General features: G+C 38.7%; 2 protein-coding genes and 1 long non-coding RNA gene across 4 annotated transcripts; all 3 read left to right on the plus strand.

The window, feature by feature from the left end:
* The first annotated feature begins 3,456 nt into the window (after positions 1-3,456).
* On the plus strand, positions 3,457-7,960 carry LOC118208498 (taste receptor type 1 member 2-like). Its single transcript, XM_035383237.1, has 5 exons — positions 3,457-3,729; positions 3,826-4,572; positions 5,354-5,566; positions 6,611-6,731; positions 7,038-7,960. Exons 1-5 carry the CDS (start codon positions 3,460-3,462, stop codon positions 7,958-7,960), a joined length of 2,274 nt encoding a protein of 757 aa, XP_035239128.1. The 5' UTR covers positions 3,457-3,459.
* Positions 7,961-10,685: 2,725 nt separating this feature from the next.
* Positions 10,686-14,402, plus strand: LOC118208500 (taste receptor type 1 member 1-like). The gene is made up of 5 exons (XM_035383242.1): positions 10,686-10,958; positions 11,063-11,809; positions 12,466-12,675; positions 12,936-13,056; positions 13,480-14,402. The coding sequence occupies exons 1-5, from the start codon at positions 10,689-10,691 to the stop codon at positions 14,400-14,402; spliced, it is 2,271 nt and encodes a 756-aa protein (XP_035239133.1). The 5' UTR covers positions 10,686-10,688.
* Positions 14,403-15,140: 738 nt separating this feature from the next.
* On the plus strand, positions 15,141-16,434 carry LOC118207603. Of its 2 annotated transcripts, none has more exons than XR_004761420.1 (3): positions 15,141-15,321; positions 15,483-15,691; positions 16,352-16,434. It is a non-coding gene; the product is annotated as an uncharacterized LOC118207603 (long non-coding RNA). The 2 variants fall into 2 exon arrangements; XR_004761421.1 differs by having other exon boundaries at positions 15,508-15,691.
* Positions 16,435-18,482: the final 2,048 nt, after the last annotated feature.

Below are 18,482 nucleotides of genomic sequence, written 5' to 3' on the forward strand. Positions count from 1 at the left end.
AGGGCTCTTGCTGATTGGCATAATGAACATGAATTATATTTCTACAAGTGTGGCAAATATAGTAAAGTTTCTCCTACTATACCAAAGCTTTTTCAAACCATTAAGCTTTGTAAATTAAGGTAAAAGAAAGTTAAGAACCACATGGAAGCACAATGTGAATATTTTTCTGTTTTTATTTACTTGCTAGTATGTGCATACAGGGAAATATTTCTAGTTTATTCTGGCTCATCTCCAAAGAGCCAGCAGGGGGCGTTTGGTGCATTTTTATACTTTAGGAAATGTGAGTCAAGACATGTTAGTAGTGGATGTGAGTGAATAAGTCAGAAGAAGCAGCAATTAAATCCCTGATTTAACCTGTACATGTTGATATTTCAGCAGGTGGGCTGTCAATTGTATATAAACCTGGTCAATGGTAATAATGCATACTCATGATAAAATGAGGTTTTATTGGTGTAAATTAACTAAATGAGGAGTTTTATCCCAGTGTGTGTATTGTACTTCAAGATCTTGAGATGGTGTGTATTAGTCATTGTAACTAGCCAGCTAAACCAGCTGATAATACAATTATGAGGTTCGAATTAATTATACTGTTGACGTATGTCAGCTGTCAAGTGTTAATGTATTTCATGTAAATTAATATGTCCCTGACATAAAACCAGCACATTTTAATATTTCAATAGAATTTCCAAACATTACATGTGTTGCACCAGATTGGACTTAGCGTTTCATTCCGTACTTGTAACACAAAGACTGATGTCTCTGTAACTAAATTAAAACATGTACAAATAAAGTATAACTTTACTGTCAACAGTAACAGTGTCATTTCTTTCTTTCTTTATAATCACCATAGCTGCCATCATCATCGTCAAAAGAGAGACTTCTGTGTTGGCTTAACGTTATTGTTTTTAAATATTTATATCTATAATATGTTTCGTCATTGGGCAGGAATTACTCACCTCGCTAGTCAGGTACAGAGCCAGCCCAACCCAACAAGCATCATAAGTGGCTGCTTAGGGCAACATGAACAACAGGGGGCCCCCTAAAATGATACCTGTGTTATTTATAATATTGGGTTGGGGTAGAGCAAATTAGATCCTGCTGAATATCAGATCTTAAAAAACATTCTGGAAATCTTTGATTTTTAGTATGGTCGTTTTCCTTACATTTTCAGCATTTTTTCTTTAAATATTTCTTAAGTGTGTAATTCACAAGATTCATTCATCTCTGCAACAGTGAAGAGGCTTGGAGACTCATCCAAGCCTTTGGTTCAGTATAACCCTGATGGGTTTGATGCTATACCTTTACTGAGACATGGCATATGTTTTTTTATTACTTATGCAAAATCACAGGTTCATCAGTTGCTGAACTTAATATGTACTTTCTTAAAATGATTATTCTGTTCTGTGACAGATTTTATTTTTCAAATATTGCACTCAGTATCAAAAATATGTTCAAACCAATTATAGTTGTGCAAATCCCCAAGTCAGGCATTCCCAGTTAGACAAGTACCCGTGTTCATACCTGATCTCAGCTATCACAGGGAGAATGAATAGGAGCCAAAAAGAGACATAAAATGGGAGGCAGAGGTAAATAAACATACTGTAAGCTTTTTCACTTTATCACAGACTAAGTACACAAACAAAAAAAACAACCAGGTAAAACACGAGGCCACGCAAGATTTTGGGACCCATGAAAAGACGATAAACTGGGGAAAGGGGAGGCTGGACGCCATACTGACTCTTCATGGGGGGAAAACTGGCGGAGGTGCTCTGGATGGCATCGTGCGCATACTCTACCGCAGACCAGGAAATGACTCCAGGTGAAGGGCTAGCAGACACCTGGCACCTCCAGACGGTTTCCCGGTCCTGGTTGATGCGCTCAGTCTGACCATTGGACTGTGGGTGGAAACACAAAGACAAGCTGTCTGATGTACCTCCAAAAGCAGAGTGCCTTCCAGGACCTGGAGGCAAACTGGAGGCCACGGTCAAAGACAATGTCCTGGGGATGTCCATGCAGTCTAAAACATAGACTACCCTGGGTGTCAGTGTAGTATAATGGGTAAGGAGTCGGTCTTGTAATCTAAAGGTCACTGGTTCTACACTGCCGTTGTACCCTTGAGCAAGCTACTTGACCTGCATTGCTTCAGTATATCCAGCTGTATAATTGGATGCTATGCAAAAAGTTGTATAAGAATGTCAGCTAAATGCTTATTACAAGTAATATAATACTAGGTAACCAGCTGATCAGTCTTTTGAGAAAACAGGAACTCGGGATAAGCCCCCAACACAAACAGGAAGTGAAGATGCTTGCAGTACAGGCTCAGCAGCGCATCTCCAGATGATGATTCCCAGTGTCTGGTGATGTCTATGGCTCACAGTCATCGAATGCAAAGGATCTGTAGCTAAGTACTAAATATGAAAACTATATTTAAGACTGTGTTGCCTAGTCCAAATGTTTTTGGTCCCCTAAAGATTGATTGACTACCGTTTGTATAAAAAGGGTTGTAATTCTTACACAGATCACCTGATTTAGATGCAGATACTCTAAGGTTACAGCAGCAGTCTCATCACACCTTTTTTAATCCAACGTGCTGTACAGAATGCAGAGCAAAAGCAACAAAGATTGTGTCACTGACCAAATACATACAGATTGTGCTGTTTATGGCATCCCTGTCTATGCAAAATTATGTGATATTGAACAGGAATCAAAACTTTTGCAAATATCATATTTGCAAGAGGAAATACCTTTACACGCAACATTTAAGAACACCTGCGCAGTGTCATCACACAAATTTGAATGACTTCCCCATAGCACTCTTTGGGATGAGGGGAGCTGGGGTGCTTTCAACAGCGAGGTTTCCAACATTTCCATTTAATTTCCCTTCGCTGGTCATCAGGTTATTCTTGAAACAATATCCCTCTGCCCACCGACATTATTGAACAGGTCAATGAACCATAATGTGGTTGATGTAAATCTACTGATGTAACACTGGATGAGTATTACTGCACCACCTTCACCTTTGTGCTTGTATTAGTGGGAAGGCACTGGGTGAAATATCTTTGATGTTAACAATGCATCACATAATCTTTCTGTTTGTACTCTGTCTGTGCTTTTTTCAGCACTCACCTGCAAATGATTCCTGTGTGTCATCAGAGTTCAGTTTGACTGGTGATTATATTTTGGGAGGACTTTTTCCAGTGCATGGTGGAATAAATAATAGTCCTTTTAACTTTCCTGTTGCCCTGAAATGTGACAGGTAAGTACCACTCTCAATGTGTGCACATTTCAGCATCAGTTCAGTGTTTGGCAGTTTTACGTAGTAACAGTAGAGTGCTGACACATTCTAATTTACAGGTCTTTTGTAGACACTGGCTCAGTGGTTAATTGTAAAATTGAATCATGGATATTTCCATCATCTACATTTCCCACAGATTGCGATTCTCAGCAGCAGGTTATCAGATGTTGCAAGTGATGAGGTTTGCTATAGAGGAAATTAACAACTCAACCTCCATCTTGCCTGATGTGTCCCTTGGCTATGAGATCTTTGACCATTGCTCAGAAGTGCAGAATTTCCAGTCAGTTTTTGAATTCCTTTCCAAAAATCATTCTGTTCCAATTCATCGTAACTTTAAGGAGTACAAGCCTGAAGTCGTGTCTATGCTTGGCCCCTATGGAAGTAGTCAAACTATTACCATTGCACCATTTTTCATGATGGACCTTCTTCCAATGGTAATTTATTGTCTCCTATACTATATCTTTTTTGGCTTATATGAAATTCATTGTTCTCAAATAAATATTACTGCATTATGTTTTGTAAACTTGCAGGTAAATTATGGATCATCAAGCTCCAGTTTAAGTGATAAAAATATATATCCATCCTTCTTTCGAACGGTAACCAGCAACAGAGGTCAAGTACAGCTGATCATTCGCATTTTGCGACGTTTCAAATGGACCTGGATCGCATTCATAAGCAGCGACAATGATTACAGTCGAGATGCCCTTCAACTCTTCATTGATGGCATAAGAGAGACCAGCATCTGCTTGGCTTACCAGGATGAACTCAAAGGCGATTCCAAACACGGCACCATACTTGAGAATATAAATACGCTTCGTATAAATGTCATCATAGTGTATACTTTAGAGTTGTACGCAACTGCGTTAATTCAATCAGCCATACTGAACAATGTACAAGACAAGGTGTGGATTGCAAGTGATGCCTGGTCTTTGAATAAGGAACTTCCCACGCTCCAAGGACTCAACACCGTTGGTACTATTATTGGAGTAACAGAGAGGGTTGTGAGCTTACCTGGGTTTCCAGAATTTGTCCACAAATCTCGGGGTGACAGTAAACATCCTCAATGCAAAAACGAAAAACTCCAGGAATTTGGGGCAACTTGTAATCAAGCTTGCTATAACTGCTCTTACATCGACCCAAACAAAATAATTACTCAAGATCCATCTTATAACTTTGCCATTTACTCTGCAGTTTATTCAGTGGCAAAAGCCTTACACAACATATTACATTGTGGTACAAAAGGGTGCAACAAGACTGAAAGAGTCTTTCCTTATGAGGTAAGTGTGCAGTGTGGTGCACAAAAGTATTTTCTTAATGACTGTGTACTTGAAGTCAATACATTTCACTAAATAATTGTTAGCAATTGTAGCCTGATTAACAAACCCAGTTGTTTCAAACAAAAAAAAAAACAGTATGAAAAGCTTTAAAAAATCTTCAAAATAATCAATTGACAATATGCTGATGTGTAAAATAAATATTGAATGCATTTTATTTATTAAATCATTACCTAAAAACAAATGACCGTAGGATGAATACCAGGAGTATTGCAATATTGAGGGTTTTTAATCATTTGACAGCATGATTCATAAAAAATTATTTACACAGGAATGAGATGAATCTCAGTGACTTGTGTAAATATATTCCTTCCGTTCAGAATGGCCACATCTCTTTCTTGTTGTTGTTCTGTTTTTTTGTTTATATGTTTCTTTATCACTCTATCATTTTTCCTGTCTCACTATCTTACAGATGCACACACACACCCACACTTATTAATTCACATACACTTATGTATACATGCTTCACAAATATGCTTGCTGAGGATGCATAGCTAATCTGGTTGTTCTGTGGTTAAACACTTGTTTTCAGAGTGTTTAAATCTACCACCCCCAAGCTTGGAAATAATAAACCAGAACCCAGATCATGACCTTTTAAAAATGTGTTTTTCTGCTTTGTCTATTGTAATCATCCACAAGACAGACACAGTATTAGCATGTATATAAAGTATACTGGCAAACTGAATTGTTCAAAGGAAATTGTTGCACTCTTGTCTTATGTCAGCTTCTCAAAGAAATAAAGAAGTCAGACTTCCAACTACTGAACCTACGTGTAAAGTTTGATAAAAACGGAGATCCTCCTTCAAGATATAACATAGTGTTCTGGAACTTGGACAACTCTGAAAATCCGTTTCAGCACGTCGGATCATTTGACTCAGAGCCGGCTGTGCGTTTCGGTATGAACGAATCTCTTATACGCTGGTACAGCAATGGAACAGTAAGTTTTCTCCTGCTTTATATAGGCCTACATGTTAACCCAGTAATCATGATCGGAATTATATCAGTAAAGGTTATGTGAATTATTCACAATATATATATTATTAAGTTTCCAGTTTTTTTATATTTTTATATTACAATCTTAAGAAATAACACAATAGCTTAACATATATGCACATTCCTATTCTGAGCTGCACTCCATCGTCAGGGGTGTGTACCTCAGCTAATAGTTAAGTTGTCTAGCCACCATTAGCTTGTAAAGCTTGGGGCCTCAGTTTTCCCATCCTGCACTACAAGAAAACAAAGCACCCCGGTCATTTTGCTTGCCCAATCAGTGGCTAGCGAGATAGGAATGTAACGTTAGCTAGTCAACAATAGCTAATATTACTAACATATTCGTCTTTAGATTAATCGATACATGTTAATATATTAATATAATATATATTTTTGTGATTTCATGTCTTGCTGTTACTGGAACTTTATAAATGTAGGCGCGCACCTATGGTGCTGATATACACAATGAATGTATGTAGTGTAGTGTTATATAAAATATGATTTTAACATTTGATACTATACAGTATGATCAAATACTTGTTTTAGGGTGATTTCGTCTGGTAATTGTAATGACGTTTACATGCATAATAATACCAAGTTTTAATTAAATCTTCCCGTGTAAAAAAAAAAAGGAAATTAATTACAAAAAATTGTTTTACGTCAAATGTTAGCATTTGCAAAAGACAAGTGTGAATTTTAAGCAATTTGCCTAGTGGTGAATACATGTTGTTTGAAGTACAGTAGACATATACAGGGCTGTAGCAGCTCTCACAGATCTGTGCTGATAAACCTTGATGGAGAGCAGGCTGATGTTAGCGTTAGGGTTGATAAATTTCATGTCCGGTCTTTTGAGGCTTTTGGCCAATTCAGTGTTTCACTTAAAATGTAGATTTATGTGATTAATTACTAATAATTTGAATTATTTTACTAGCGCTGGGATTATGAGTAACATTAAACAAGCAGTTAAAGAGATGTTTCTTTAATCTTGCAGATTCCTGTATCACGGTGCTCTGAGGAGTGTGAAAAAGGCTCTGCTAGGAGACCATATAGAATATATAAGTGCTGCTTTCTGTGTGATGTCTGTCCAAATGGCACCTATGTCAATCAGTCAGGTAGGAAGTCAACTGTTTATTGGAGTCTAGTGATACATTTGTATCACTATGTGCACAGTTCACATTGCTTAGTGTAAGATTTGCCATTTGATCTGTGCCATTTGCAGTTCACAGACTTTGACATACTTTAGAAAATGAGTGTATGATATATGAGTTTTAATTGGCCGTGTGTGATTTATTCTGCTGAATGTGCATCTTATATTTCCCCTCACATACATTTACCCCAAGGCACCTGAGGAAAGACAAGTGATGATTGGCTGTGAAATTAATTGTTTTAGTAAAATGTGTCCTTTCTGTTTCTGAAAGCTGATCCGTACAGTTGCCTCCCGTGTAAGAAGAACGAATGGTCTGACCCAGGGAGCACTTCATGTACAGAGCGTTCTGTGGAGTATGTTCACATCACGGAGCCTCTGTCAGTCCTGCTCATGCTCTCTGTCAGCTTCATGCTCTTTCTTGCAGCAGCCATCTCCATCCTCTTCGCCCGTAACTACAGCACCCCAGTTGTGAGGTCCGCGGGGGGTAAAATGTGTTTCCTCATGCTGGGCTGTTTGAGCGGTTCAGGTTTCAGTGTGTTCTTCTATTTTGGCATCCCGAACCAAATCAAATGTGTGTTGAGAAGCATATTTTTCCCTCTGTTTTACACTGTCTGTCTGTCTTGCCTCACCGTCCGATCCTTCCAGATAGTCTGCATCTTCAAAATGGCTGCCAAGCTACCCAAAGCACATGCCTGGTGGGTCAAGTACAATGGACAGTGGCTATTCATAGCAGTGGCCTCTACTGTCCAGTTAATATTTTCTGCACTCAGTGCTCCTAGACCCTCCAATGACACAGTAACCTTCAAAGATCAAATAATTATGGGCTGTGACGCAACAAGTTTCATCCCAGCCAGCTGTGCTCTGTTATTTGCTGTCTTTCTTGGTATTTTGTGCTTTTCCTTTTCATACATGGGAACTGACCTCCCCAAAAACTACAATGAGGCCAAATCTATTACATTTAGTGTGCTGCTGTTTTATCTTTCATGGATTTCCTATTTCACTATTTACTTTCTTTACAAAGGCAAACACCTGCCCATATTTAATGCATTCTCAATGCTGACCAGTTCATACGGAATTCTCTTGAGTTATTTTGTCCCAAAGTCGTATGTCATTCTTTTCAAGCCTGAGAAAAACACACAAGCACACTTTCAGTCTTGTATTCAGGATTATACCCAAAAGATCAGCAGGCTGTAGAAGGCTCTTGCTGGTTGGCATAATGAACACTGATTATATTTCTACAAGGATGGCACATATATTGAATTTTCCCATTCTATACCGAAGGTTTTTTAAACCAGTAATTTTTGTAAATTAAGGTAAAAGATAGTTAAGAACCACATGGAAGCACAATGTCAACATTTTTCCATTTTTATTTACTTGCTAGTATGTGCATACAGGGAAATATTTGTAGTTCATTCTGGCTCATCTCCAAAGGGCCAGCAGGGGGCGCTTGCTGCATTTACCTGCTTTAGGTAATGGGAGTCAAGACATATTAGTAGTGGATGTTAGTGTAAGTGTGAGGGAGCAACAATGCAATCCCTGACTTAAGCTGTAAATTTTGATATTTCAACAGGTGAGCTGACAATTGTATATAAACCTGTTCAGTGGTAAGAATGCTTACTTATGATACATACAAACTGAGGTTTTATTGGTGTATATTAACTAAATATTATGAGGAGTTTTATCCCAGTGTGTTTATTGTACTTCAAGATCTTAAAATGGTGTACATTAGCTATTGTAACTAGCCAGCTAAACCAGCTGATGTTATAACCACGAGGGTCCAATTAATTATACTGTTGACGTTATTGGCTTTGTGTACTATGTTAGCTGTCATGTGTTTATGTATTTCATCCCTATTAAGTCCCTGACATAAAAACCTGCTCAACGTTCAATGGAATTTACAAGCATTAAATGTATTGCACCAGATTTGACTTGTGTTTCATTCCGTACTTGGTCCAATGTCTCTGGAATTCTACTAAAACATGTACAAATAAAAAGTGGAGTACAACTTTGCTGTCAACAGCAAAAGTGTAATTTTTTTTGCATAATCACCATAGCCACCATCATCATCATAAAAAGAGAGACTTCTATGGTGACTTAACGCTTTTGTTTTTAATCTTTATATCTATTGTACATTTTGCCACTGGGCAGGTTTGACTCCAGACCTGGGTCAAATACGTATTTGTTTTGGATTCAAATACTTTTCTGTGCTCTGTTGATCTTGCCTGGTGTAATTGAGCCTGCCAATATGACCAGAAGGTGGGGTTTGCACTTTTTGTGAGCATTTCATTGGTTCCAATACACCAGATAAGATCAGACAAGTGTAGTAAAGTATTTGAATCTAAAACAAATAGGTATTTGACCCAGGTCTGATTGACTCACCATGTAGTCAGGTACAGAGCCCGCCCAACCCAACAAGCAACATAAGCAGCTGCTTAGGGCCCCATGAAAAACGGGGCCCCCCTAAAATGATACCTGTGTTATTTCTAATATTGGGTTGGGGTAGAGCAAATTAAACCCTACTTAGGGCCCCTCAAAGGCTAGGGTCAGCCCTGGTAAGATATAAAATCTAAAAATAACATTCTGCTGAATTACTTATTTTTAGCAGGGTCATTCTCCTTAAATTTTTAGCATTTTTAGTTCTTAAATTAGTAATTCTCAAGATTGATTCATCTGTCCTGTATCTGCAACAGTGAAGAGGCTTGGAGACTCACTGAAGGCTTTGGTTCAGTATAACCCTTATGGGTTCGATCCTATACCTTCACTGAGACATAGCCTGTTTTTTTTTATGACTTATGCAAAACACAAGTTAATCAGTTGCTGAACTGAATAAGAATATGTAACCCCAAAAAATGATTAGGCTGTTCTGTGTCAGATTTTATTTTTCAAATATTGCTCTCAGTAATAAAAATATGTTCAAACCCATTATAGTTGTACAAGTCCCCAAGTCAGGCATTCCCAGTAAAACCTTTGCAAATATCACATTTGCAAGAGGAAAGAACTTTACACGCAACATTTAAGAACACCTGCGCAGTGTAATTAAACAAATTTGAATGATGTCCCCATAGCACTCTTTGGTATGTGGGATGCAATATGGGAGCTGGAGAGCTTCCAACAATGAGGTTTCCAATATTTCCATTTAATTTCCCTACGCTGGTCATCAGATTTATGGATGTCTAATAACCCTCTACCCAACTACATTAGAAAAACTTGTCATTGAACCATACTGTGGTCAATGTAAATCTACTGATGTAAATTGTAAGACTATTCCTGCAGTACCTTTACCTTTGTGCTTGTTTTAGTTGGCAAATGATGGTCTAGATGACTAGGTGAAATAATTGCAATGTTAACAACGTATCGCATACTTTTTCTGTTGGGACTTTTAGCTCTTTCTCAACACTCCCTTGCAACGGATTCCTGTACATCGTCAGCGTTCAGTTTGAATGGTGATTATATTTTGGGAGGACTTTTTCAACTGCACGACACAATAGATAATGGTCGTGTTAACCTTCCTGTTGCCCTGGAATGTATCAAGTAAGTACAGCTCTCCATGTGCACGATTTTGGTTGTCAGTTCAGTATTTGCCTGTTTAATTTAGTAACAGTGAAGTGCTGACACATTCAAATTTACAGCTCTTCTGTAGACGTTTGCTCTGTAATTAATTGGATATTTTTATTTAAAAGGATATTTTGATCATTTACTGTACATTACCCACAGATATGTGTTCACAGCAAGAGGTGTATCAAATGTTACAAGTGATGAGGTCTGTTTCATGTACAGTAGTAACGGTAATGCGCTCAGACTTAACCACTCTTTTGTGGACATCGGCTCAGTCAGTAATTATATATTAGTTACAAATTTAATCATGGACATTTCCATTATTTACACTTCCCACAGATTGCCATTCTCAGCACCGGGTTATCAGATGTTGCAAGTGATGAGGTTTGCTGTAGAGGAAATTAACAACTCAACCTCCATCTTGCCTGATGTGTTCCTTGGCTATGAGATCTTTGACCATTGCTCAGACACACAGAATTTCCCATCAGTCTTTGATTTCCTCTCCAGAAATAGGTCTGTTGAAGTTCCTCTTAACTTTAATGAATATGAGCCTAAAGTTGTGTCTGTGCTTGGCCCGTTTGGAAGCACTCAAACTATTACCATTGCACCATTTTTCATGATGGACCTTCTTCCAATGGTAATTTATTGTCTCCTCTAATACATCTTTTTAGCTTATATTGGCTGAAGTGAAATTTACAATGCAGAAATAAATGTATCCACATGATTTCTTTAAATTTACAGGTAAATTATGGATCAGCAAGCTCCAGTTTAAGTGATAAAAATGTATATCCATCCTTCCTACGAACGGTAACCAGCAACAGAGGTCAAGTACAGCTCATCATTCGCATTTTACAGAGGTTCAACTGGACCTGGATCGCATTCATAAGCTGCGACAATGATTACAGTCGAGATGCCCTTCAACTCTTCATTGATGGCATAAGAAAGACCAGCATCTGCTTGGCTTACCAGGATGAACTCACAAAAGATTCAAAACACAACGTCACATTTCGCAACATACAAATATTACAAATACGTGTCATCATAGTTTACACTTTGCATGCATATGCAGTTTCATTCATCGAATCAGCCATAAAGAACAATGTACAAGACCAGGTATGGATTGCAAGTGATGCCTGGTCTTTGAGTAAAGAAATTAAATCTCTCAATGGACTCAGCAGCATTGGTACTATTATTGGAACAACAGAAAAGGTTGTGAGCTTACCTGGGTTTACAGAATTTGTCTACAAATCTCAGGACCACAGTAAACCCATCGAATGCAAAGACAGAAAACTCCAAGATTTTACAGCAACCTGTAATCAAGCTTGCTATAACTGCTCTTACATCGACCCAATCAAAATAATTACTGAAGATCCATCTTATAACTTTGCCATTTACTCTGCAGTTTATGTTGTGGCAAAAGCCTTGCATAACTTACTACAGTGTGGCTCGAAAGGATGCAATAAGGCTGAACGGGTGTACCCATACAAGGTAAGCACATCACTGCTTGCATACAGGTACAATATTTCCCCAAGACTGTGTACATTCTAACTAAGTTAATGTATCTTACTGAATGCCTGTGGCAGCTTTAATGTAAAGGTTTCCTTAGATGGAATTGTCCTGTGTCATTGTGCAAGGGCGCCCCCTCTGGTCAGTTGAGCATCTGCAGCCTGCCGTGTATTTCTCAGACAGAATGGTAGAACTGCTGACGAAAGAAGTGGTGGCCGGTATCATATGCTCATGTGAACTCTGTAATTTGTGAAATGCTACTGCCGTGAAGACAGGCTTACATGTACAACCAGACATTCCAAATATTTGCACAGTTTTCAGAATGGTTTCTTGATTTTTTTTCTCGCTAAATCTTGGATGCTGCTGTTGTAGCATTAAGCAAGGTACTCAACCTGAATCACTTCAGGAAACTATGCTGCAATATAAATTGATTGATGCCACTGTTTGAATGGATTGTATGTGACAATGCAAGTCACTGGATGAAAGCGCCTTCAAATAAGCACAGTTAGTCAATTGCAATATCATTGATGTGTGAGACAAACCATTAGCATATACTAAAGAAAATTACCCAACCAAATTATATTGTACGGTAGTACCTGGTCTATAAAGGAAATGACTGGGCTCTTGTGTTATTCCAGCTTTTCAGAGAAATAAAAAAGTCAGATTTCAAGCTACTAAATCAGCAAATAAAGTTTGACGAAAATGGAGACCCTCCCGCGAGGTACAACATAGTGTTCTGGAACCTGCGCTCCTCTCCCCCCTTTCAACATATCGGATCATTTGACACAGAGCCGACTGTGCATTTCAGTATTAATGAGTCTCTCATTCACTGGTACACCAATGGAACAGTAAGTTTTCTTCTGCTTTAAATGGATTTTCACCCAGGAATTGTGTTCTGATTTTATTGAATTGAATTATGGTGTCTCAACTAGTGGAACAGACTGCCCACAATGACAGTTTTAACAGTTTTTGTTTATGATTTTCACATGGAAGTAATGTTTCAAGAAATGAAAACATCCTTGACAATCCTGTTTCTGACAGCTTACATATAAACTTTTAAAAGCCAAATAAAACAGGCAGTTAAAGAGATGTTTCTTTAATCTTGCAGATTCCTGTATCACAGTGCTCTGAGGAGTGTGAAATAGGCTCTGCTAGGAGACCATATAGAATATATAAGTGCTGCTTTCTGTGTGATGTCTGCCCAAATGGCACCTATGTCAATCATTCAGGTAGGAAATCAACTGTTTATTGGAGACCAGAGAGTAACCATTCGTGTGTGCATTTCAAATTACCTTGTATGAGATTTCCCATTTGACCTGTCCCATTTACAGTTCATGAACTTTGACATACATTAGAAAATGAGCGTGCAATATAATGTGATCATTTTTCACGTGTGTGCATTTCAACATTACTCACTGTAAGATTTCCTATTTACCTTGTCTCAGGAAATCTACAATTTATGCTCTTTGCCATACACTGGCAAATAAGAATGCTATACTTCTGTTTTAATAGGCAACGTTTATACTGAATGTGAATCTTATATTATATTTTCCATCACATATGATCACTTCAAGTTGACTTAAGAAAGACAAGTGAGGATTACCTGTGAAATGAATTGCCTCAGTAAAATGTGTCCTTTGTGTTTCTGACAGCTGATCCGTACAGTTGCCTCCCGTGTAAGAAGAATGAATGGTCTGACCCAGGGAGCTCTTCATGTACAGAGCGTTCTGTGGAGTATGTTCACATCACGGAGCCTCTGTCAGTCCTGCTCATGCTCTCTGTCAGCTTCATGCTCTTTCTTGCAGCAGCCATCGCCATCCTCTTCGCCCGTAACTACAGCACCCCAGTTGTGAGGTCTGCGGGGGGTAAAATGTGTTTCCTCATGCTGGGCTGTTTGAGCGGTTCAGGTTTCAGTGTGTTCTTCTATTTTGGCATCCCGAACCAAATCAAATGTTTGTTGAGAAGCACATTTTTCACTCTGTGTTACACTGTCTGTCTGTCTTGCCTCACCGTCCGATCCTTCCAGATAGTCTGCATCTTCAAAATGGCTGCCAAGCTACCCAAAGCACATGCCTGGTGGGTCAAGTACAATGGACAGTGGATATTCATAGCAGTGGCCTCTACTGTCCAGTTCATTCTTTGTGCACTCAGTGCTCCTAGACCCTTCAATGACACAGTGACCTTCAAAGACCAAATAATATTGAACTGTGATGTAGAAAGTCTGATCCTACCTAGCATTGCTGTGTTATTTGCTGGCTTTCTTGGTTTTTTGTGCTTTACCTTCTCATACATGGGAACTGACCTCCCCAAAAACTACAATGAGGCCAAATCTATTACATTTAGTGTGCTGCTGTTTTATCTTTCATGGATTTCCTATTTCACTATTTACTTTCTTTACAAAGGCACCTATTTGCCCATATTTAATGCATTTTCAATGCTGACCAGTTCATACGGAATTCTCTTGAGTTATTTTGTCCCAAAGTCGTATGTCATTCTTTTCAAGCCTGAGAAAAACACACAAGCACACTTTCAGTCTTGTATTCAGGATTATACCCAAAAGATCAGCAGGATGTAGAGGGCTCTTGCTGGCTGGCATAATGTAACACACTGCATAACGAACACCGTTATGCTGTTATTCTTTGCATGTAGAATAGCATATTAATAGAATGTTGCTGTTTTGTGCTTAGAAAAAAAAATAGTAATACAATTTACTGAAAAACATCAATGCATTACTTTTGCCTGGAGTTTCTTGTTTTGATTATGGATATGAAATAGACTTCTGAACATGTACGCTGATGGTCACGATGAGGACTGAAAGCTGTAGGATATTTTATTACTTTTAATTTTGCCAGTTACACCATGCATAGTAATACAGACCATCCTGATGCAAGCCATGAGACAGGCTTACTAGTGCAACTGAGTATTTCAATTCTGTGCCCATTTTTCAGAATGGTCCAATATTCTGCATTATCTGGAATGCAACAGTTGTAGGCCTGCACAAATGTCACAGTTCCTCTGTGACCACCTCTAACCACCAGAGGCCACTAGTTCCCCAGTCCTAGTTCTAACTCTCTGTTTCGCTAGTCTGGTCCTCTGGTCTTTGTTATAAGGGTTCTATTGGGTTATTGATTTGATTAGTATTAGCACCTGTGTCTTGTCTGGTTATCTTGTCTCACTGTCTCTTCTGTGTTAGTGACATCATGATTGTATGATTGGTTTCATTAATGGTTGTACTCATTTATCACTTCCAGCTGTGTTTCTGTGTATTTAAGTTCCTAGTGCAGTGTTTGTTGTAATGTGGTCTTAATGCCCTGAAAGTTGTTGGTTATGTGTGTCTCAGTTTTCTTAGTTGCTTTACTTAAGAGATTCCTCTGGGTTTTTTTTTTCCACTCTTGTGCTCAGTGTACAAATAAGTTCTCTTTATCTCACTTACCTCTGCCTCCCTGTGTCTACGTCTGCGTTTGGATCTTTTCCCCTGGGATAGTGTCTGCAGGGTACATAACCTTGATTATTTCAGTGAACTATACAGCAGTGGAAATGTATTTTATATAAAAATGTAGTCCGCTTATGTCGCTGTGGATAAAAGCATGTGCTAAATGCAAAAATGTGACATTAACATGTAAGAGAATACACCTTTTTTTAATGTTTTTTGCAGTACTGACTGCATTGTCACATTTCAGCTTCTCAGCAAAATAAAGAAGTCTGATTTCATGCTACTAAATTGACCAAATTTGACAAGAATGGAGACCCTCTTGCGAGGTACAACAGTGTTCCGGAACCTGGTCTCCTCTCCTCCTCTTCCAGCATTTCGGCTCGCAGGACATTGAGCCGGCTGGCTGCCAAGCAACCCAGGGCATGTGACTGGTGAGTCTAGTTCAACGGACAGTCGCTATTCATAGTGGTGGCCTCTATTGTTCAGTTAATTCTTTGTACACTGAGTGCTCCTAGACCCTTCAATGACACAGTGACCTTCAAAGACCAAATAATTATGAACTGTGACTCAAGAAGTTTGATTCCATCCTGCACCACTGAGTTATTTGCTGTGTTTCTTGGTATTTATTTTTTTTTAAACTTAATTCACACAAGCAAACACCTGCCCATAATTAGGGCCTCCTCAATGCTGACCAGTTCATATGGAATATTCTTGTTATTTTGTCCCAAAGGCTTATGTTCTTTTCAAAACACACATCCACACTTCCAGTCTTGTATTCAGGACTATACCCAAATGGTCAACAGGATGTAGATGGCTCTTGTAGGCTGGCATAATCTAATACATTCCATGAACACTGATTATATTTGTACCAATGTCTCTGGAATTTAGGTCTTTGTATAAGGTCTGCATGCATGTCAAGGAAATCACTAAAATTAAATATTTGTCACATTTACGTAGCAGTTATGGATTTTTAAATTGTTTCTTAGTTTGAAAATGTTACGCAAAAAAATTATTGTCAAAACCAAGACCACTTTCATGATACCTTTGAAAGTGCATTTCAATTTTTTTAAAATCTACAATTATTTTCTTAGGTACTGTATAAGCATGGCAAGAACTCCAAACAACTTGTTGCCTTGAAATACTTCTGTAAATAAAATTCATAATGTTAATATTTCCTCTGTCTGCAGCATTGTAACTCATCTAAGTTTTTACTTTGGTCTACCCTAGCCCCTGAAAGGTATTACAAAGTATAATCTCAAAGTGAACTTTTGAGTTTATGAATTTATATACATTTCAAAACTCTAATTATGCACCGACTGGGAGAAACCTTTCTAAGCGCTTATCACACATCATTGTTAGTTGGACCTGAAACACTGACTTTAGGTGCTAAGTCAAGGAGCCATTTCAACATGCATGAACCACCTGCATGACAAAACATGACACGGTCACAAAAAGTCACTCAGTTTTAGATTTAACATTAGTGGCCTTATTCACCCACTGAGGGGGCAAATTTGAAATGCAGTGGCCAGTGGCCATGCTGGAGAACTGAGCGAGATGGATGGGTGGGGGTAGATGAGAGGAATGGCGTGGTTTTGGCAGGCAGGGCTGTACTAGGAAGCCACAGGGGATAGCTTGGGGGGGGGGGGGGGGGGAGGGGGGGGGAGGGGGGGCACAAAAAATCTGGTTAACAACCCCCTGCCATCCTGCCTAATGGCACAATTAGTCCTCTCTCCTAACTTCCACACTGCATTAACTACATTACATATAAATATAATATACTAATAAGTATACCCAATTTGAATTTTTTGATAATTTAAAAAAATTGATGATTTATTTATATAGTTCTGTAATGCACTTTGTTTTACATTAATGTACAAAAGGTGTCATATGAATGCATGAGGTTAAAAAAAGAAAGTAAATATCCTGTCCGTACAGCACAACTTTACATGAGCCATCTAATTGAATGGCCCTTGTCATTGCTTATATGCAGAGCCCTGTGTTAAACTGTGAAATATATTTTCAGCTGTAACCCAAAATTGATCTGCAGCCATTTGAGTGTTCTCCTTAATATGCTGTTTGCCATTTTGAAGTTGAGCGACAGCCAAGCGGGAGGTTTTCAATGCAGTCTTCAAACTTAAGAGTCAAAAATCCTCGGTCTACACAAATTTGTGAGCTGACTGAATGAACAGAATTTTCTTTTTCAGTTTAAGGGATGAAACTTTGAGCTTTTCTGTTACTCTCTTAGTTTGATGAATGTTTTAGTGCATTAATGATTTATTCTGTCTATTCTGTGAACCTATTGTGCAATTGTTTGATGTATAGTCACCAGCTGTCTGAGTCTACTGTAGGTTTATGAATTCTGCCTTTCCAACCCTCCAGAACCTGTTTGAGGACAATGAAACGCCATTTTCCAGACTGTTAATGTCCAACATTAACCTTAGGTCATTTAATGCACCTGCACTGACTGAAATATCTGGTTCCAGTCCCAGAAGTCTTGATTAGGCAACTCTGCAGCATAATACCAAGCCCCCATCTATTGCATGGTCTTATTGGTAGTGAATAATCTTCCTATCCATAGGCATCTCTCAGATGTACCTTACTTTCGTGCTTGGATAATAGTTCATCTGAGTTTGCATCTCATGATTAGTCCCTAATTATAATTAGTCATGTTTCTGCGCTAACTGCCAAAAGACTGCTGAACTCACAGTGCCTACAGGGACAGCTAGAAGATGGCTGTTGAAATTCAGGTTGACATCCCAGATGGACAAGTGCTCAATCCCCTTCATAAAGCTCAGGATTTAGCAGGATTTCTCTTTTTACTAAACATGCCACGCTTTGGCATACAAAATAACAGTCTTATAGCCAAGACATCGCCCTGTCAGGCTATTTAGACGAGACACCCTTTGGGCCATCTCAGTGGGAAACGGAAATCACCTTGGGGGGCATGTGAACACTTCTAACACTGAATTGCTGTTTTGTTGGTCCATTGAATTCTCTGGCTCGGCACAGTGGATGATGTACCGTGAAAGTAGGAACGAATCGTTTAAATGGTGCAGCTTGGTGCGGCATATGGAGCCATTCGCCTGCTAACGATGACGGAAACAAATTGACGATTTCATACTAAGGTTGTGTGGTAAAAGCACAATGCGTGCCACACGCGTTGTGCGACCATCGATATCAGCAATAGCTTTTCCGTAGCTGCGGCATCTGATTTACAGTAGG

Source organism: Anguilla anguilla, chromosome 11 (genome assembly GCF_013347855.1).
Source record: "Anguilla anguilla isolate fAngAng1 chromosome 11, fAngAng1.pri, whole genome shotgun sequence".
Lineage (NCBI taxonomy): Eukaryota > Metazoa > Chordata > Actinopteri > Anguilliformes > Anguillidae > Anguilla > Anguilla anguilla.

Bases quoted from the DNA above. Each gene is read 5' to 3' on its own strand.
- LOC118208498 (XM_035383237.1), top strand. From the start codon at position 3,460: ATGTTGCAAGTGATGAGGTTTGCTATAGAGGAAATTAACAACTCAACC. The intron at 3,730-3,825 runs GTAATTTATTGT...GTAAACTTGCAG, and splicing joins TGATGGACCTTCTTCCAATG to GTAAATTATGGATCATCAAG. The intron at 6,732-7,037 runs GTAGGAAGTCAA...TGTTTCTGAAAG, and splicing joins CACCTATGTCAATCAGTCAG to CTGATCCGTACAGTTGCCTC.
- LOC118208500 (XM_035383242.1), top strand. From the start codon at position 10,689: ATGTTGCAAGTGATGAGGTTTGCTGTAGAGGAAATTAACAACTCAACC. The intron at 12,676-12,935 runs GTAAGTTTTCTT...TTAATCTTGCAG, and splicing joins ACTGGTACACCAATGGAACA to ATTCCTGTATCACAGTGCTC. The intron at 13,057-13,479 runs GTAGGAAATCAA...TGTTTCTGACAG, and splicing joins CACCTATGTCAATCATTCAG to CTGATCCGTACAGTTGCCTC.